Raw genomic sequence first — 21779 nt, 5'->3', positions numbered from 1 at the left:
ATCTCTAACAGGATCCCACCACCAAGCACATCTTTCTCTCCCTCCTCCCTCCCCTCCCCCCAATTTTCCACAGGGATCGCTCCCTACACAGCTCCCTTGTCCACTCATCCCTCCCCACTGATTTCCCTCCTGGTACTTATACTTGCAAGCAAAACAAATGCCACACCTGCCCCTACACCTTCTCCCTCACCACCATTCAGGGCCCTGAACAGTCCTTCCAGATGAGGCGACACTTCACCTGTGAGTCTGTTGGGGTTATATACTGTGTCCAGTGCTCCCGGGGTGGCCTCTTGTAATCAGTGAGACCAGATGTAGATTGGGAAGCCGCTTTGCCTACTCTCCATCCGCCAGAGAAAGTGGGATCTCCTGGTAGCCACCCATTTCCATTTTGACATGTCAGCCCATGGCCTCTTCTGCTGGCACAATGAGGTCACGCTCTGGTTGGAGGAGCAACACCTCGTATTCCATCTGGGTAGCCTCCAACGTGATGGCATGAACTGTGATTTCTCGAACTTCCGGTAGTGCCCCCCCCCCCCCTTCACCATTCCCCCATTTCTGTTTCCCTCTCTCACCTTATCTGGTGCTTCTTACCTTTCTTCCCGGGCCTTCGGTCCTCTCCTATCAGATTCCCCCTTCTCCAGCCCTGTGTCTCCTTCAGCAATCAACTTCCCAGCTCTTTACTTGCACCTCTCTCCATCTCCTGGTTTCACCTATCACCTTTTATTTCTTCATCCCCTCCCCCCCCACCTTCTTGCTCTAACTTCTCATCTCTTTTCTCCAGTCCTGATAGGTTTCAATAGGTACAGTTAATGTCAGAGAAATGCCTTTTCCTTTGCAAGCATCCACGAAAACAGAGGAGTGCCCCAAAGAATGAATGACAGTTAAACGTTAGAACCCCAAGGCCCCCCCCCCCCCCCCAGCTCGATGAAGGCTCTCAGCCTGATCGGGCAGCTGTTTACTCTTTTCCTTAGATGCTGAGTTACTCCAGCATTTTGTGTGTTGCTTCCCAGCTTCTGCAGATTTTCTCGTATTAATGAGCAGTTGTAGAGGTGGCCACTTTATTAGGTATAGGTGTATCTAATAAAAAGCCACTGAGTTTATATCAACATGGGTAGGGGACTGACAAAATAACAGTGAACAAGGTCAAAGTAAGGAGTAAATTTCTATAGGGCTTCAGCTCCTTAGAATTTATATTGAAGGTCTAACTGAAGGGACTGATGGTACTGTAGCTTGATTTGTTGAAAATACAAAGAGGGATGGGAGAGCAAATCAAGAAAAGGATGGAGGGCCTGCGAAGGGACAGAGATGGGTTCGCTGAGTAGGCAAGGTTTGTCAGATGGCATATAATGTGGAGAAATGTATGGTTATTGAGTGGTAGAAAAACAATACTATTTCATTGGAGACTGTAGAATGCAGCATGTTGCTCTACAGAGTGGACATGGAATAAGAAGATAGCATGTAGATACAGTAAGTAATTAGGAAGGAAAATGAGATGTTTGTCTTTCAAAGTCCACCCTGCGCACCAACAACAGCAATGCCTCCCTTCCTAATAGGCCGAATGCTTTCTCTGCACGATTTGACTAATTGAATGATGTGACATCGAGGAAAGCCCCCTCTCTTCCTGGGGAAAAGGCTGCAGTGGAGGTGAGGAGGACTCTAGCCAGGGTAAATCCATACAAAGCTGTAGGTCCAGACAACTTACCTGGTCAGGTGCTGAGAGACTGTGTGGCCCAACTAACAGATGTCTTACCGGACATCTTTGATACCTCTCTGAAACAGTCTACTATCCCCGCAGGCTTCAAGGCAGCCACCACCATTCTGGTGCCCAAGAGAGCAATGGTAACTGGCCTAAATGATCACTGCCCAGTGATACTGACATCAACAATCATGAAGTGCTTTGAGTGCTGGTAGTGGATTGTATAAAATCCCACCTTCCAGCTACATTGGACCTTTTCCAGTTCGCCTACCACTCAAACTGGTCCACTTATGATGTCATAGCCTCGACTTTCATACTTGAGACTAGATGCAGCAAACTTTGCATTCATCCAAACCATACTTGCTGAGCTTGAGAGAATTTCAGGGATGCACTATAATTACATGTAGGGAGAGCTTGCAGTTGATAACTTTGGTGGTCGTTTTCAGTTGTAATGAGTTCCCAGTGACTAAAAAGTTAGCATTAAAAATTTTCCGAAGAAGCTAGTTATCCTTAAGAATTTCATTGCACAGGGAGTCTCTGGCCCCAATAGATGTGGTGCACAGTTTGATCCTAATACTATTAAAATAACATTAAATCTTTGTAAATGTGTTAAATTTTAAAGCAACGTGTCTTCAGGAGTGAAAATTCTTTGCTTGTATATTAAGAATTCTTGCAAACAACAATTTATGTCTGGCCAAAAGTTGATCTTAAAATAAATTTTAGTTCAAATTCAGTTTATTGTTATTCAGCCTTACACATGTATACCACCAAACAAAACACATCCTTCCGAACTAAGGTGCACAATGCGGTACATGTAACTCTTACACATAACACACAAAGTAATATTGCCACAAGTATACTAACAAATAATAAGGTGCATTTATGACACAAGTTAAAAAGTAATCAATATAATATTACTGGTGCTTCATACGTGATGAGACCTGGTGGTGGCAGGGAGTTCAGTAGCTTCACAGCCTGGGGGTGGAAGCTGTTTCCCATCCTAACAGTTCTTGTCCTGGTGCTATGGTACCTCCTGCCTGATGGTAGGAGGGTCAAAGAGACTGTTGGACAGATAGGGGGGCTCACTGACAAAGCTAAGTGACCTGCGTAGGAGCGCTCCTGATAAATGTCTCTAATGGGTGGAAGAGAGACACGAATGATCCTCTCAGCAGTCCTTTGTAGGGACTTGTGGTTAGCCAAATTGATAGAGAGGATTGGGTCAAAGGTGAACATATGCCTATAAATTGGAGCAGTTTTTTATGTGTAGGTTACAACTGGAAAACCATGTTATGGATCTTTTTATGTGATAGTGACTTTTTCAATAGAACTCCAGCCCATTGGGAAATTGTTTTTATGGGTGTGATATCGTCAGTTGTGTGGTGTTCATTACAGAAATTAGGACATTAGAAGCAATGCATAGCCACTGTTGGACTAGTGAATGGGCGAGGACGTGATAAATAGAGTATATCATGGAAAATCCTCTTAGAAAGAAGGATCTAGTGCTTTCCCAGCGTATACAGGCTTCTCGGGCTTCCAGCCAGGTACAGGTATTGATTATAACTGACATTTCAATGACAAACTCAGCCATCATCATCCCTGTACCCAACTGAAAGCCCGTGGAGAGTTTATTTGTCCTCTTAGAAAAATAGAAAAGCACAGCACTTTTTTTTTTGTCAAAGTGGGGGTGATTAGAGGCCTGAGTATGAATCACTGAAAGCTAATCTGCAAGTTCAGAAACCAAGAAGGTAAACAGAATCTTGCCATTTAATCAGAGATGATCTGTATAATGACTTGCACTGCAGTTACAAAGGGCCCTAGTGAGACAACATTGAGAACATTGTGTTGATCTTGTTCCTATACCAATCTTGTTCATGTATGCAAGTACATACTTGAAAGAGGGAATAAAGATTTTCCTAGTAAATTGTACAGCAGGGGTTTCCCAACCTGACCCTTTCCACAGACGCTTTGCTTAATGGTATTGGTCCATGGCGTCAGAAAGGTTGGGAACCTCTGCTGTAGAGATTGTGCCAGGTCAGTGGTTTTGATCATCAAACGCCCTTTGCCCCCAGTCAGCTAAAAGCTGTGCTGGCACACAGATGACCTCCTTCACTGAGAGGTAGCTCCCATCGTATGGGAGCTGGAGCATGGTGCAGCAGGCATGGGTTCATAAACAATTGTGGTCTTAAGGGATAGTCACATGCAATGCCTATTGGAATAGCAATACACTCAGCACATATTATGAAGGTAACAGACAATGTACGTTGAGAAAGGTACATACAATGAATAGCACAGCATACAGTAACTTCAGACACAGTGTACAATAACATGGTTAGACACATTATTCTCGACACTCTGCGAGCAAATGCATCAACATTTTATACAAAACAATGTCATCATGTTGGCTCAGAGATGTCGACGTTAGCCAGATTTGTCCTTTAATACCTTGCAGATGGAATTGTGGTTTACTCACTCATCAAAAGGTTAACATATCTCCAAAATTAGCACTCCTATCATACAGTATCAAAGCTAAACAATACACAGCAAGTTAATTTACTGAGTGCTGTACTTTTCTACTTTCTAACCAGCTTCAGTAAATTTAATCTTCTAAATCTGAGGCATGGGTGCTTTCTATCTTCATCATTAAAATTAGTACTTCATTAAATCATTTATTAATTAAAACTGAAGCAGTTCAAATAGTAGTTAAAGGGCAAATTGGCCTTTATTGGAAAGTCAGAGTCAAAGTCTGTCCAAAGTAGTTAGAGTTTAAAATAAGAAAGTTCTGTTACAATTGTATAGGGTGTTAGGGAAGCCACCGCTGGAATACTGTGTACTGTTTTGATCCCCTTTCCCAAGAGTGGATATATTAGCATTGGCGGGAGTCCAAATGAGACTGACCAGGATAATTCCTAGGATCAGAAAATTATCTTGTCAAGTGATGCTAAACAGGTTGCGTCTGTACTTTTTGGAGCTTAGAAGATGAAAATGATTTATTAAAATACATGAGATCCTAAAGGGGGCTTGATAGGGCAGATCTTAAGATGGTTTTACAAGCTAGAAATTCTGGAATGATGGGTCGTCATTTGAAGATAAGGGACTGGACATTTAAAACTGTGGTTTGTAGAAATTTCTTCTCGACTATGATGGTGAACCTCTGAGAAGTTGAGCGGAAGTGTTGCATGTTTTTGTTAACAACACAGTAAATTGTTGTGATTCATGATGAATAGCCTGAAAAGGTAGTGGAAGCAGATTTGGTAGTACAAGTCATACAGACTTATTACAGATGATGAAAGTATTGGATGTCTATGGGGCCATAGCAGAGAAGTGGGACAAATTTGATAGTTCTTTCAAAGAACCAGCACAGGCCAATGGGCAGATCAATACTGTATCCAGGTTCTGTTGTTTTTGAGAACTTTTACTCAGTTCTCCTATCGGAAAATGTATCCTATCGGAAAATGTATCGTACTTAGATGCACAGTTTACACCACAAGCTCCTTTAACTAAGTGAACAGAATCCAGTACTTTACACCAGAGACAAAAGAAATTGCAGATGCTGGAACCTGGAGCAAAAACAATGTGCTAGAGGGACACAGTGGGTTGAGCAGCGTCAGTGGGGTTGGAGCAGTGAGGGAGAGAAACTGTTGACACAAGACTGATGCTGGTCAACCCACCAAATTGTTTTTGCTCCAGTGCTTTACAATGCTTCGACTAGGCTTGTGTCAATTCTTTTATCAAGCGCGGCACAGTGATATGATCTGCTAGCTCAGATTCAGCCCTGATTTCTGGTGCTGCCTGTGTGGCTGCATGAGCTTTGTTCAGGTGTGCTGGTTTCCCCCCACATCCTGAAGATGTGCTGTTTAATGGATTAACTGGCTGCTGTAAACTGCCCCTTGTGTAGATGTGTGGTAGGAGAACTGAGGGAGCTGGTGTTCTGGTGATGGAGAATAGGTTAAGGGAAGTAAGTGGGTGAATGAGACTGATAGGATTTTCGCGAAAGCTGCTGCAGCCACAGTAGATGGAATGCCGTTAAAATATAAATATTTACTCTGCAGGCCTTCGCCATGTCGCTGATGAGCAGAAAACCCACAAGAATCCGAATCTTCGTTCACAGAGTGGACCTGTCAATTCGCCATCGAAAACTTGCTCGCCTAGTCCTACGTCTCCCATGTCTCCTCTGCAGCAGCCAAGAACACCTATGCTGGCATTAGAAGGAAAGAAGTGGAGAGTGGTAAATAAAACCAAACGGCAGATTGCATCTGTACTTGTTGCATGTCTTGCATCCCCTGCCTTCCATGCCTCTTCACCTCTCAATTATTTTCCCCTCTCCTACCCACCAGTTTTTCTCCCTTTAACTCTAGTGTGCCTTTCTGCACATTTCTTTTGTGGACCTCTGCTGTCCACAGTGCCAGGAAATCACAGAGGAAAGGTTTTTAGCCCAATTGTATGCTTTGAACTTTGTGCACTGGAATATGGCCAGTAAAGGGCATACGTGGAACAAACCGGCCTCACTCACAGAGTGAGTGAACAGGGTAGAGTAAGCTTGTATTATGCACAGCCTTTGCAGGTTCCAGAATAAGTCAGAGCCAAAATAAATAATATTTGAAGTACAACTACTGTTGTAATGTAGAAAACACGACAGCTAAATTACAGTTGGATTTTGACCAAGTGATCATTCTTTGGCAATGTTGATTGAGGACTAAAGATCATACAGGATAACACTCTTGATGGTTTTGGACCTTTTGCATGTACCTGAGAGGGCAGAAGGGATTTTGGAGTGACATCTTATTCATTGTCCTTCACTAAAAATTTTCATGAGTACGGCAATTAATATCTAAGGTCTTTGATAAATTCAATGCTTTCAAATATTTTATAGCAGCCAAGTAAGGCAGTAGAAGCTGAGATGGGACAGTACTGTATTCAATGTTAAATATTGCTCAGAAACAAGTTGCTGTGAAAATTACCATTCTCAAATTAAGACCATGCATTTCTTTGTAAGGTGCCAGAAGTTTGATGCAAGTGTGACATCTCACTTTTTGTGTACATTAGCAACAAAAATTACTAACACAGAAAATGAGAGTTGCACTATTAACAAAGGCATCTTTTTAGTTGATTTGCGTACTGGTGGTGTAATGAATTTTGAGTGTGTACTGAGAAGGAGTAGAGTATCTTTTGATCTCATTAGATTTCATTACGTGCAGGTGCTGATCATTTATCAGAGAATTCTGAATTCTATTCTCTGACTGTCTTGTCTTGAAACCAATTAATTATAATTTTTCCTAGAGACGTTAAAACAATCAGGTGATATGTAAAAAGCAAATGGATGCTGGATGTAATGAACTGTTTTTAAGTATTAGATGAGGACACTGTACCAAAAACACAGAAAACTATGGACTAACGAGCTTCTAAGCAGAGTGTTCACAAAAAAAAACGCTTTTTAAAACACATAAGCCTTTTGCTCTTATTTTTTAGTGCAATTAAGTACCCAAAATGTTCTTTGATTAACAATGGGATTGTACAAAGCATTGTACAACAGTGACATCTGCTGTTGGAGGGTCATCATAGAGGCAGAGGATGATAATGGAGGATTGTTTTCAGATTGAAGGACTGTAACCAGAGGTGTGCTACAGGGTTCAAGACTGGTTCCTTTGTTGTTCATCGTGTATTTCAAAGATTTGAGAGAGAGAGCGAGAAGGTAGATGGTATGATTAGTAGGTTTGCAGATGGCACCAAAGTTGGAGTACTCTGCAACAGGAGACTTCTGATACTCATGGGTGGATGTCGGATCAGCTTGCTCTGTGGACCCCCAGGTCAGCAAGTCCCAGCATCAGGTCTATGCGGGGAGGAAACAGGAGGGTCAGTGACCCCTCCAGATTGCCAAGTCATGGGGTCAGAGGACCTTGTGAGTCCAGAGGTCAAAGCCTGTGATCGGTGAGTCCTGAGATCGATACTGGAGGTCGAAGATTGAAGTTGGCGAGTCCAGAAATCAACACCCAAAGATCGAAGTCATCAAGTCGAAGCCCTGACTCAGCATGTCTGGAAGTCAGAGGCCTGATGTCTGCAACTGCGAGTCAGGGACTCTGGAACCAGCCTGTTTGTGTGAGTGAGTGGGTGGGGCGGGGGGTGGTAGGGAGGAAAGAGGCATGGTTTGCTGTTGTAATCTTGTTACTGTAGCTTGTGTTGTTCCGCTGAACATTGCAGGCATGTTATGTTGGTGCTGGAATATGTGTTGAAACTTAAGGGCTGCCCCCAACCCACCCTTGTGTTGGTTGTTAAGGCAAATGACCTCTAATTTCCCCACATCCTTGTCCCTAAACCCTAACCTGACCCCTAATGCCCTACATCTATACATACATACTAGTTAAATTAAATAAGTAGTGTAAAATAAAAAGTAGTCAGGTAGTGTTCATGGGTTCAATGTCCATTCAGAAATCAGATGGCAGAGGGGAAGAAGCTGTTCCTGAATCGTTTTGTGTGTATGTGTGTGAGTGCTTTCAGGCACCTGTGATGCTTAATGGTAGCGGTGAGAAGAGGGCATGTCCTGGGTAGTGGTGGATATCCTTAAAGATGGACACCACCTTTTTGAACCACTGCTCCTTGAAATTGATCCTAATGTGCGTCTCAGTGATAGCATCTTGGGGGATTGTTGGTGTGGATAGGACCTAAAGTTGGAATGCAGAGGAATAAAGTGGGATCAGCACAGAGGAATGCCTGATGGTCAGCACAGCCTTATTAAGCCAAATGAATATATCTCCATTCTATCAATGACAACACTAACAGAGACTAGTAAATGAGGATTACTGGAGACGTTGTAACCATTTTGAATATATGTATTCCCTCCTCCCAATTTAAAAGAAAACATTTAATTTGCATTGTTATTGGAGATCAAATTTGTTTGTAGGAGAGAGAAAGCAACTTTGTATTTAGAGTATTGAAACACTCAAAATGATTCTTGCACTGGACTTTGGTGCTATTGTTTTCTACGAGGCAGATACTTTTCTAGTTTATATCAAGGTAAGGGCTTTTCATATTGGAGAAAAACAGGAAATTCTGGAAAAATGTTGGAGAAACATACTTAATGTTGCTCTATCCACCTATGCTGCACCAAAGTCAATTGAGCAGCTCTTCAAAACCCACCAAACCCAACTTCTCAAAGCATACAGCCTAATATCCTTCTGAGTGAAATAAACTTTCAGTAGAAGACGGCATTTTGAGCCTGGGTTGTACCTGCTGGCTATGCTTCTTCCATGCTACTGGTTGTGGACCGAAAAGGAGGAATCCAAATATACCTACAGATTTGTGAGTTTGGTGGATATGGGGCAGTATGAAGTGGGGTGGATGATGTTTAAACTTCTCTGTGAATGTTTTATTATTTTTATTTTAGGAATATCAGCAGAATGAAAACAACCTTGTCATTTCTGAGGCAGAACTGAAACATGTTGCCTACATCTACAAGTGTAATAGCTCTGTGCTGAAAATTCAAGGCAAAATCAATTCCATTACAATTGGTAAGTAATTAGTAGATATTTAAAGAGGTCATAGGATTCTGTACCTCCTGCCCAACGCTGCTATATCAGGTTCCTGAATCAACTCTCACAACGTTAATCATTCCTTGGTAACAGAATACAGCCAACCACCTGCCATTGACTTGTTTCTGATTGTGTAAGACAAGAACATAATTTCTTCTTTTCTGCAACATGATAACTAGAGATTGTGCAGGTGCTGGAGGAACGGCTGAGTTCCTCCGGCATTTTCTGTGTTCCTGTTTCTTTTCTACACGTTGGTTTAATTTGTATTCTGCATGTTATCTGTAGCATGTGTCTGTGATGCTGCTGCAATTTGTCCATTGTAGCTGTACTTCTCTACGCTCATTGATGCAGCAGTAAACTCGACATGACCTAACAGATCCTGGATGTCACTGCTTTCCTTTTGCAACAGAGAAGCTGCCCTTTTATATAATTCTTTCCATTTCAGATTCCTGTAAAAAGCTTGGCCTTGTGTTTGAAAACGTAGTGGGAATAGTTGAAATCATCAATTCACGGAATGTGGAAATTCAGGTAAAGAATAATTTGCCGTAACACCAGTGAATTCTTAGTGTTAAGTTAGCTCAATTATAGAACATTGGCAGATCTCTCTCTGCTTTGTATAAAAAATAATTGCTGGGTAGAAAGTGTGTGAAAAACATTTTCATAGACATTACCTCAATTAGTTTTCCATTGCCTTCTAAAGTTATTGAATATTAAATGAATCTAATACACCAGTTTTTTTTCTATTTGTTTTATCGGACCATAAAAATCAACTCTGCACAACACGTAAGATTCCATTGGCTTTTACTTGCATTCAGTTCTAACTACATACTTCTGCTGTAAATTAAGATTATAAAACTGGCCTGTTTCTCAGATCCACTCACTGCTCAATATTTTTATTTGAAAACTATTTCAAGTTGGTAATAGTGGCACTCTTTCCAAAATGACTGCTGATATATAGGTCTGGACTGAAAGGCTGCCGAGGTGGGGCGGCAAGGTGGCGTGGTAGTTAGCACAACGCTTTGCAGTACCAGCAACCTGCATTCAGTTCACACCACCGTCTGTAAGGAGCTTGTGTGTTCTCCCCGTGACTCGGGTTTCCTCCCACAGTTCAAAGACGTACCGGTAGTAGGTTAATTGATCTTTGTAAATTGTCCCGTGATTAGGTTATGGTTAAATTTTGGGGAGGGGGGCGCGGTGTTGTTGCTGGGTGTTACAGCTCAAAGGGCAGCAATGGCCTACTCTGTGCTGTATCTCAATAGATAACTAGAATGTTAATAGAATGAGGCTGTAAATTATATCACACAGATAGAAGTTCCCACAACATGCATTCTGTCTGCATTCTGCTTTTGCCATTAGGGATCGAACCTTGATGAAACACAACCTCAAAGTGCAGGGTAAATACAGCACATGTATAATTCCGAGATCTATAGGTAAGTAGTCGTAAACAAGAGCCAGTCACACAGCATGGAATGGGCCCTTCAGCCCAACTCATCCATGCTGACTGTGTTACACAGTGAGCTAGTCCCACAGCCCTTCAAACTTCCCCTTCCCATGTAGTCAGCTAGATGGCTTTTAAATGTTGCTAATGTGCCTGCTTCAATTATTATTTCTGGCAGCTTATTCGAAATACACAACTATCCTTTACACCGCCCTGAAGATGTCCTTTGTAAATATCTTGCTTCTGATCTTAAATTAATGGCTGCTTGTTTTTAGCAACCCCCTTCCTGGGGGAGAAAATTGTCCTGTGGCTAGGGTTAGCGTTAAATAGGAAGGTTGCAGAGCAGGACCGTACACTGGGAAGGAAGGGCCTGTGCCCCACTGTATCTAGAAAGGTCTCGGCCCAAAACGTCGACTGTACTCTTTTCCATAGATGCTGCCTGGCCTGCTGAGTTCCTCCAGCATTTTGTGTGTTGTTGCTTCAAATAAAACAATCTCTGTGCTTTCACCCTGGATCTCCCGATATCGTTTATCACTATCAGGTCATTCCCTCAAACTCCTACGTTCCAGGGAATAAAGTCCCAGTCTATACAAGCTCTCCTTGTGACTCAGGTCCCCAAGTCCATATATTGAAATTTGAAAATAAATCAGAACTTCCCTATGCATTTGCACAATTTTGCATAATGCAATACAGGACATAAAAAAATTATAATCTGATGGTAGTTGGAAGCTTATGCTCACTATTTATTGATGCTAATGGTACTATTTTGTTCTCCAAGACCAGCAGAGGTTTGATGTAGCAATCACTTCAATCAAATTTAATGTATTACTGTAAACAAAAAGCAATAAAACAGATGCTGGCAGTCTGAAATTAAAACACAAACTGCTAAAAATATGCAGTAGGTCACTTATGAAGATGGGAACTGCTGAATTAATGTTTCAGGTTAATGACTATTCATTGAGTTTTGTTGGACTGAAACATTCACTCCATTTCTCTCTCCATAGCTGTCACCTGACCTTCTGAACATTTAAAGGCATTTTCTGAGCAATACACATAAAATGCTGAAGAACTCAGCTGGTCAGACAGCACCTGTGGAGGGGAATAAACAGTTGATGCTTTGGGCTGAAGGTGGGGGGGGGGGGGGGAGCCAGAATAAGAGAGTGAGAGGAGGGGAAGGAGCACAGGCTGGCAGATGATAGGTGAAGCCAGGTGAGGGGGAAAGTGGTAGGCAGGGGGAATGAGAAGCTGTGAGGTGATAGGTGGAAAAGGTAAAGGGCTGAAAAGGTTCAAAGGTTCATTTTATTGTCAAAGTCTGCACATACAATACAACTCTGATATTCATCTTCTCCAAATAGCCATGGAATACTGAAGGAGAAGAAGGAATCTGATCAGAAGGAAGAGTCAACCATGAGAGAAAGGAAAGGAGGTGGGGCATCAGAGGGAAAGCTGGACATTTGAGAAGGGAAGGGGTAGAGGGGAGCCTGAATTGGGAATTTAAAAAGGGAGAGGGGAGGGAAATTACCAGCAATCAATTTAATGCCATCAGATTGGAGGATACCCTATCAAAATATGAGGTGTTGCTCCATCCAGCCTGAGAGTGGCCTCAGTGATGGAGTGGAGAAGCCCGTGGCGTGCATGTCAGGATTAGACTGGGAAGTAGAATTAAAGTAGCCACCAGGAAATCCTGCCTGTTTGATGGACAAGCGAAAATGCTTGAGGAAATGGTTGCCCAGCCTACATTATACTTCAGTTCAACTTCCTACTCCCATTCTGACATGTTGGTCCATGGTCTCCTCAACTGTCAAGATGAGACCATCAATTTCTTAAACTTCCAATAATTTCTCTCCCCCCAACCCTTTTTTTCTTTTTCCTTGGTTGCCTCCCACCCCTTCTCTTCTCCTCAACTGCCCATCACCTCCCTCTGGTGCCTCTCCTCATTCCCTTTTTCCCATCATACACTCCTATGAGATTTCTTCTTCTGCAGCCCTTTACTTTTTCCACCTGTCACCTCCCTGATTCTGGCTTTTCCTGCTCCTCCACCAACCCACCTTCCCCCTCACCTGGTTTCATCTATTACCTGCCAGCTTGTACTCCTACCCCTCCTACCACCTTCCTTTCCTAGCCTCACATTCCCTCTTTCTTTCCAGTCTCAATGATGGATTTTGACCTGAAACATCAACTGTTCATACCCCTCCACAGATGCTGCCTGACCTGCTAATTTCTTCCAGCATCTTGTTTTATCAGTGCCTGCATATAAGGAATTTTCTGGTTTTGTTTACTAATGTAATAGTTCTATTAATGTTAGCAAAAATGGCAGCAAAAATTGCCTGTTAATTTTTTAATATTCCTAATTAAAGGAGCTCTGAACTTGTGTTATTAAGTTTTTGGCACACATCTCCATGAGCCCTGAAGTGATAATGGGCATATGTACTCCTATTGACCAAATTGAATGCCTAATGAGTTTTGCTATACAGAGGATTTCGGTTAATTGGGACACATCGGGAACCAGTACATTTTGGCCCAATTAAGCAGCTGGCCCAATTAGCCAAAGTTCCATGGAAATAGTTAAGTTATTTTTAAAAAAAGACAAACTGAACAACGAATTGTGTATTTAAATGAAATACAGAACAAATTAGAGTACTGCCAATATTATCAAACTATGTATTAGTTCCTAATAGTTATCGTCAGAGGAATTCATCTGTGTCACATTCTTTTGACTTTAAATGAACAAAATCAGCGCAGACAAGTAGTGCAATCGACTGCCTTCATACAAAGCTGTCAACAATTGCATCCTCCAAATCTTTATTTTCATTGTAACATTCAAGATATGGAGAATTTGATACCTTCAAATTCTTCGTAGTTTCTAACTTGTCAAAGTAGTGAAATTGTTTCATTTATGCTCCTGAATGTCTCTGGCGTCTCCAAGCCTGAATGCTTGAAACCACAATGAGCAAAACAGTTCTAAAATGTCTTACTGCTTATTATTAGTATCAGTGACAAAATCTCTTGTTTTTGAACACAAACACATGGAACTAATGCTATTGTGTGTCTAATGGCGCACACAAGTGCATGCAACTGACACTAATTATAAACTATTCAGCAATAGTCTCCTGTCCCAATTAAGTGGCACGGTGTCCCAAGGAAACGAAGGGAATCCTGGCTATTTTCTCGATTACCTTCTATTACTTAAGAGTTGTCCTAAATAAGCAGCTGCCCCAATTAACTGATGGCCCAGTTAATTGGAATCCACTGTACTCAGTGGCATCCTGGTTGAATTCTGATTGTCCACTTAATGTGAAAAGACGAGAAGAATACTCAGGCTATAATACAGGCAGATTACATACCTGAATTCAGTTGATAGCAGCAACAGTGAATAACGTGAGTTTCAAATGTGATCGGTTTCTCCCTGCAGCAAGGGATATTGTTCTGGAGGGAAGTCTCCAATTCCTACATGTGTATTTTTTCACAACTCTGCCATCTCTTTTCACCTAAAGTTTACTGGCTGTAATCCCTATAGTTTGTTCCTTTTGAAAGTAATACTCAGCGTTCAGGATACATCTTTAAATGCTAGTGTTAGTTGGCTACATTTATTAATAAAATTGTGCATTGACTTTGCAGGTAATGGGCAAAGTACCGACTATATCCATCAATAAAACAGAGGGCTGCCACATATACCTCAGTGAAGAGTCACTGGCATGCGAGATTATCAGTGCCAAGTCTTCTGAAATGAACATCTTAATTCCTCAAGGCGAAGATTATGTGAGTTTTACACTTGTGAATACTTACCTGACATTACTAGTTTCAGGCTCTCAGGCAAATATGAACTGTTACAGATTGACAGATTATATATATTTTCTTGTTGTCTATCTTCCGAGTATAGAATTTGGTTAGAATTGTGTCCCTGTGTCATAGCCATTCAGGTAACTGAAATTCAACCTTACAGAATCATTAAAAACTACTTAAGGTTTTAATACATGGAACAAGGTTGGCTCTTACAGAATTTATTGGGTGGCAAGGAGTAAACAACTACATTCCACCCCCACCAGCACCCATCCCCCCCCCAACGTCCCATAGTTGAGGGTCCACCCTTTAGTCTAATTCCTGATGGGCACAGGAAGAGCCCACAAAGTGCAGTCTTGTGCTTTTGAAACTTGAAGCAACCAGCAATTTTAAAAATGGTTTTATCTTCAGGAAGGGGGAATATATCTCTGCAAAATAGTGTTCCCTCCAATGTTCACTTGAAGGATTCCAGGGTCTAGAAGATTAAGTAATGGTGTGAGGCCCAGAGCTTTATTTCACCGCAAGATTTTCTCCCCTTTAGGAATGAATAGATCCACAGTGAAACCTGTGTACATTCTGGAGCATAAAACTTAGCAAGCAGTGCTAATTTACCCCCACAACTGTGTAAACAACTTTTTTTGTTTAAAGACCAACTACCAAAATAGCATTAAACCAACGAGCTCTATCTGATATGAATCAGCAGCCCTTGGCTAGAATTCAAGCTTACAGGGTTGCTAATTTACCATTGTTTTCTTTAAAAAAAAATACATCAAGTTCTTCGGTATTTTTTTTCCTCTTTGGTTAAAAGTTAGTTACTTGTAATGAAACAAGCATAGTTTTTAAATGATTTTCAATGAAAGCTTCTCATTTTAACAGCTTTGCTCTGGAATTCAGTAGTCAACATAATGAACTTCAACATGAAACAGAAAGAATCAAGGGTTCAGGCAGTCAAGCTGCCAAATGTAACAGCATGCTTGTATGATTGGAACATAAGAGTTCTCTCTTTTGGAGAAGATAGTAAGGATTGATTATCAAGAAAGTCTGTGCAAATTTTCTTTTTGTTTGGATAAGAATTAGAATTGTACAAATTAACATTGGCTAGGGTTCTTAAACTTCAAATCCATTCTGTACTCTCTTTTATAACGTGTATAGTTTTGTTCTGGAAAAATGGATAGTATTGAAAAAAAATTCAGCTGACAAGATTAGAAAAATGAACAAAAGGAAAAATAATAAATGCAAGAATTTCTGTAGATCCTGGAAATCCAGAGTCATATACACAAAATGTTGGAGGAACACAGCAGGTCGGGCAGCATCTATATAGAGAAATAAGCGGTCGATGTTTTGATCCAAAACTTTTCATTAGGACTGGAAAAGAGGGTGGGGGCGGGACCAGAATGAGAAGGTTGGTGGGGTGGGGGTGGGGGGGAGAGGTTGGAATCAGTACAAGCTGGGAGGTGAGAGGTGGAAGAGGTAAAATGCTGAAGAAGAAGGAATCTGATGGGAGAGGACAATGGACCATGGGAAAACAGGGAAGAAGAGGGGCACCAGAGGGAGAATTGGTATGCTTGAAGCAGACTTGCATCATATCAAGTGTCTAAATATTAACATTACAAATGTAACACAATTACATTTGGTGTGCCAAATCTCTTTCTATTCATTTTAACTTTTTTAGTGATGTTCCAATATCAATGAAATTAAATGGAACTTTCCTGAAGTAAATGAGGCAAGAATTGTTCGCTCATCTGACTTTGAACCAGGAAGTACACATTATGGGGAACAGGGTCAGTCATATCTGGAATTTGTTAGCCAGGAGAGATTAAAAGGGCTGTTTCACAGCATTGCAAATTTATTGGTGAACAAATCCCATGTCAGAGTAGCAAGTTGTACACAAAACATTGGAAGCAGGACCCTTCGACCCACTGTCCATACCAGGCGTCAAAGTACCCATTTCTCAATTTCCAGCACTCTGCCTTTTTAAAGTAATGATGCTCAAGTGCTCGTTTAAATCATAAGTCTTGTGAGAGCACCTGTCTTCACCATCCATTGAGGATTTCATCCACTTTCTGGGGAGAAAGAAAAGTTTGCTTTCTTGTTCCTGGTAAATCTCATGCTAATTTACCCACCTCTGTTATGGGAGAAAGCCTCCCACTATGTTTCCTATCTATCCCCCTCAAAAGTTTTGAATACTTCAGTAAGGCTCCCTCCCTCAGCACCTACAGCCTTTACTGCTTCAAGGGAATTAAAACTCTTGCCTGTCCATTCTCTCCTCTAGATGGAAACTTTTCATCCCAGACAATTTCCTCTGAACCTTCACCAGAGCAGTCACATCCTTCCAACAGTTTGTCAAACAGAGCTGCATGCAATACTGCAGTTACAGATAAACCAATATGTTATAAAATTGCCCCATAACCTCCTCGCTGTTGCATTCTGTGCCTGACAGCAGAGATCCTTGGACCTGTACACCAAGATTGCTCAGTTTTTTATCATTTGCCAGGGCTCTACATTGTGTACATCCAAGTCTTTATAGTCCTTCCAAAATGCATCTTATTTTTTATAGTTAAATCCATCTTCCCTTTTCTCTGCCCATGTTAACAACTCACCAATATTGTTCTGTAGCCAAAATCCCTCCTCATTTTCAACTACTGAAACAAAATAATGATAAAATTGCCTGAATGACTTTGCATTGACCAAGAGACCAAATTTAGTTTCTGTAAATTTGCTGCTAAACCACATGACCTTGCAATACCCTCCTTTGTCACAGCTGGCCCCTAAACTGGGAGAACCAACTTGTAGAAGAACGTGATAATTGTTAGACTCACAGAATCATTCCTCAGAGACAACATGCCAGATTCTTCCTGCACAATACCTGGCCATGTCCTGTTTACTGGAACCACCAGTGGTACACAAGTGTCAGGCTCTCAATGCAGGTCTCCAATGGATTTCATGCAAACGTGGACACGTAAAGTTCCTCTTAATTATGTTGAACACATTAAAAAAACACTCTGAAAAACATGTTGAAAAACACTCTGACGAGGCACTGGAATTAAAGGGGGCAGAATATGTACGCTGGATGGGGATATCAGTGTCTGAAACCAAGAGTAGTTCTAGACTGGGTCTGAGACTCGCGCTGAATGAAACAACACAAAGGAGAACCAGTATCAGAGTGACGCAGTAGTGCAGCTAGCTCCAGAGATCCAGGTTCAGTGCTGGTGCTGTCTCTCTGGAAGTTAGGCATTCTCCCTTTGACCACTTTGGTTTCCACTCACATCCCATAGACATGGGCTAATAGGAATTGTAATTCTTGTTTCCATCATTAATTCCCTGTAATGTAATGAATGGTAGTATATGTGTGGAGTTAATTGGAGTTGGGAGTATAGTTTTTTTCAAGAAATCAGTGGGAAGATGACTGGCAATTACCTGGTAAACGGGGAAGGTCAATAAATTTGGCCATGGTAGCAATGCCAAATCCTAAAAAAAAAATGAATAACTAAAAAGCACACAACATTTAAACCAGAATGAGGTTGAGAAGGCCCGGATAGTTACTTGTCAGGTATTTGCAGATCTATGGGGACTTGAACTAATGGGATTGCCACCACCACCTGTGTTGTATAAATTTATGCCCATAGCATAGAGTTAAGAATAAATAATCTATAATGTTAAAAGTTAGTTTTCTGTTTAAGGTATAAACTCCTAGCCACTTAAACAAGTTTTGTTTTCTTTACAGAAAGAGTATCCAATTCCTGAGCAGTTTAAGACCACGTGGAATGGGACAAAGCTATGCACTGAAGCAGCAGAAAACGTTGGCTAACTATACATTCTATGAGCTGTTCCACAATTCACATGTGGTATTCTAGAGTTACGAATCACTATAATGCAATTTTACACTTCGTGCAAACATAGCAAACAATACTACAGTAGTCAGATACCTTGCAGTAACTGCTTTGCAATAGGGGTGCAATGATTGGCAGTCTTACTGGCTCCGTATGTCTTTAGTAACATAAGTTACAACCCACATACTGTACATACTTTGAGTGTAATTGCCACCTTTGTACTTACTGTGCTTAGTTTGACTAAATCTCCCCTAGTTCTTTGATCTATTTAGTAAGTTATTTCAGTTCATTTGAGAATTAGTCATTGCAACCCTTTGTTATGGTGAGTGCATCTGATTTTTGCTGTTCTTTTTAAACATGGGGGGAGGGGAAGCCAAACAACCATTTTTTTTAAACAAAATATTTCAATTGAAGTTTAGTCCAAAGTCAGCAAGACCGGTAATGTGTGACTGCTCGGCAATAGTTTCAGTCAAAGTTCTAAATATATCTCTTTGTACCCAAGTTAAATTGTGCCATTGTTGTATAACAGTTTGCCTTATTTTCTTGGTTGGACTACAGGTTGTTCTTTTGGAGAGTAACTGGATATGAAATTATGGTTTTTAAGTCGACTTTTTTTTTACATGATATTTTTGGATTTTCTTTTTTTTTCTTCTGTTGATGTTAGAACTTTGCCCAACAATATCAAACCTCAATTTGTATCAGGGAGGAGGACTCTTCACTTACATAATGAAACAAACATCTACTTTAAGGTGTCTGTGTAATAAGATGCAAACAGGAACAGCAAATGTTATAGTAGCTGTTAATCTCTCTCTTCCCACGCTCCAAGCTTTACCTTGAAACATCCTAGTCATTTTATTAAATTATAGTTCAGAGGGTTCACTTCTGTAGATTTGTATTGTTCAATGTTTTATATGTAGCAATTGGGTCCTGGCAGTGATATTACAATGTAATGACTCGCTTAAATCCGCATTTAGCAGGACCACAATGTGCTCACACATCACAGCAGCAAGATTAATGTAAACTTTTACTCTTCAAATTTCTAAAGTTTGTCCTCGACATTATCTTAGTGTAGAAAATAGATACAGACTGTTGCGATGTAGTATCGAGTTTGTTATTGTTAATCACATTGAAGGATTGGTTGTTGTAATTCACATCGCTGGATGGTTTAAAGATGCTTGTCTTGTCACACGAGGAGGATGTCCTGAAAATAAAAGTGGAAGTGTTGTAAGATAAAGCATGATCAGTGTGTGCTTCTGTTTTCTTGGACACAGAACTGATTATTTATATTCTGGGTCACAACATGCAAATACATATTTCGCAGAATGGTTTCTCCAAATGATTACAGCATGGATAGAGGCCATTCAGTCTATGCCAGAAACAATCTATCTAGCCCCATTCCCTTGGCCTCACACCATGTCCTGTAAATTCTTCCTTTTATTTACCGGTTCCTTTAGAAGACTGCAATCGAATTGGCATCTACTACTACTATTGTAGCTTACGATACTGCTTCTAAAGCTTGCTCAACACAACAATCCTTTGATTTTGTACGTTCCTCCAGCCTAATTTTTTTTATAATGGCAATAGATTTATTGCTTGAAAGGATGCATAAAAATTTCAGTTGAGAACATACAACTTAAGTAAAGCATGTGTTGTAAAATACTCAGACAGTAGCAGTGAGGGGAGAGTGCGAGTTAACATTTCAGCAGAACTGGACAGAGTTCACCTGCATTCCAGAGGTACTTAATGAATACTTTGCTTCAGTATTCACTGCAGAGAAGGATCTTGGCAATTGTAAGGATGACTTACAGCGGACTGAAAAGCTTGAGAATGTAGATATTAAGGAAGTGGATGTGCTGGAGCTTTTGGAAAGCATCAAGTTGGATAAGTGACTGGGACTGGACAGGATGTACCCCAGGCTACTGTGTGAAGCGAGGGAGGAGATGGCTGAGCCTCCGGCAATGATCTTTGCATCATGTTATTCCTTTATCAAGGAAGGGAGTAGAGATAGCCCCGGAAATTATAGACAAGTGAGTCTTATTTCAGTGGTTGGTAAGTTAATGGAGAAGATCCTGAGAGGCAGGATTTATGAACATTTGGAGAGGCATAATATGATTAGGAATAGTCAGCATGGCTTTGTCAAAGGCAGGTCATGCCTTACGAGCCTGATTAAATTTTTTGAGGATGTGACTAAACACATTGATGAAGGTAGAGCAGTAGATGTAGTGTATACGGATTTCAGCAAGGCATTTGATAAGGTACCCCATGCAAGGCTTATTGAGAAAGTAAGGAGGCATGGGATCCAAGGGGACATTGCTTTGGGGATCCAGAACTGGCTTGCCCACAGAAGGCAAAGGGAGGTTGTAGACGGATCATATTCTGCATGGAGGTCGGTCACCAATGGTGTGCCTCAGGGATCTGTTCTGGGACCCCTACTCTTCGTGATTTTTATAAGTGACCTGATGAAGAAGTGGAGGGATGGGTTAGTAAATTTGCTGATGACACAAAGGTGGAGGTGTTGTGGATAGTGTGGAGGGCTGTCAGATGTTACAGCGGGACTTTGATAGGATGCAAAACTGGGCTGAGAAGATGGAGTTCAACGCAAGTAAGTGTGAGGTGGTTCATTTTGTTAGGTCAAATATGATGGCAGAATATAGCATTAATGGTAAGACTCTTGGCAGTGTGGAGGATCAGAGGAATCTTGGGGTCCGAGTCCATCGGACACTCAAAGCTGCTGTGCAGGTTGACTGTGTGGTTAAGAAGGCACATGGTGCATTGGCCTTCATCAACTGTGGGATTGAGTTTAAGAGCCGAGAGGTAATGTTGCAGCTATATAGGACCCTGGTGAGACCCAACTTGGAGTACTGTGCTCAGTTCTGGTCACCTCACTACAGGAAGGACGTGGAAACCATAGAAAGGGTGCAGAGGAGATTTATAAGGATGTTGCCTGGATTGGGGAGCATGCCTTATGAGAATAGTTTGAATGAACTTGGCCTTTTCTCCTTGTAGCAACGGAAGATGAGAGGTGACCTGATAGAGGTGTACAAGATAATGAGAGGCATTAATCGTGTTGATAGTCAAAGGCTTTCTCCCAGGGCTGAAATGGCTAGCAGGAGAGGGCATAGTTTTTAGGTGCTTGGAAGCAGGTTCAGAGGAGATGTCAGGGGTAAGTTTTTTTACGCAGAGAGTGGTGAGTGTGTGGAATGGGGTGGCGGTGGTGGATGCGGAAACGATGGGGTCTTTTATGAGACTCCTGGATAGGTACACAGAGCTTAGAAAAATGGAGGTCTATGGGTAAGCCTAGGTAGTTCTAAAGTAAGGACATGTTCGGCACAGCTTTGTGGGCCGAAGGGCCTGTATTGTGCTGTAGGTTTTCTGTGTCCATGAATATTACAGCTAGAGTTTAGTCTCCCTAGACAGCTGTACTAGTAGCTTCTAAGTGGGCAAATACTTTGTTGATTAGTTACGTGGTCTTACTGAGGGTTATTGGATCTCCAGCCACTGTGGAAATAAGC

The 21779-nt window shown here is 41.4% G+C and overlaps 1 protein-coding gene across 3 annotated transcripts in view; it reads left to right on the top strand.

The window, feature by feature from the left end:
* The window catches only part of cap2 (cyclase associated actin cytoskeleton regulatory protein 2), a 202949-nt gene extending 183442 nt beyond the window's left edge, over nt 1–19507 (top strand). For all 3 annotated transcript variants that reach the window (XM_072283587.1, XM_072283588.1, XM_072283589.1), the window contains 5 exons: nt 5746–5921; nt 9075–9198; nt 9665–9747; nt 14276–14416; nt 18162–19507. In XM_072283587.1, the coding sequence (XP_072139688.1) occupies nt 5746–5921; nt 9075–9198; nt 9665–9747; nt 14276–14416; nt 18162–18245 (608 nt within the window). In that variant the 3' untranslated portion in view covers nt 18246–19507. The remainder of the gene's footprint in view (nt 1–5745; nt 5922–9074; nt 9199–9664; nt 9748–14275; nt 14417–18161) is intronic.
* Nucleotides 19508–21779: the final 2272 nt, after the last annotated feature.

This window comes from Mobula birostris, chromosome 19, assembly GCF_030028105.1.
Source record: "Mobula birostris isolate sMobBir1 chromosome 19, sMobBir1.hap1, whole genome shotgun sequence".
In the NCBI taxonomy this organism is placed as follows: domain Eukaryota; kingdom Metazoa; phylum Chordata; class Chondrichthyes; order Myliobatiformes; family Myliobatidae; genus Mobula; species Mobula birostris.
Note: the sequence above shows the minus strand (reverse complement) of the source record. Positions and strands in the feature narration are given on the sequence as shown.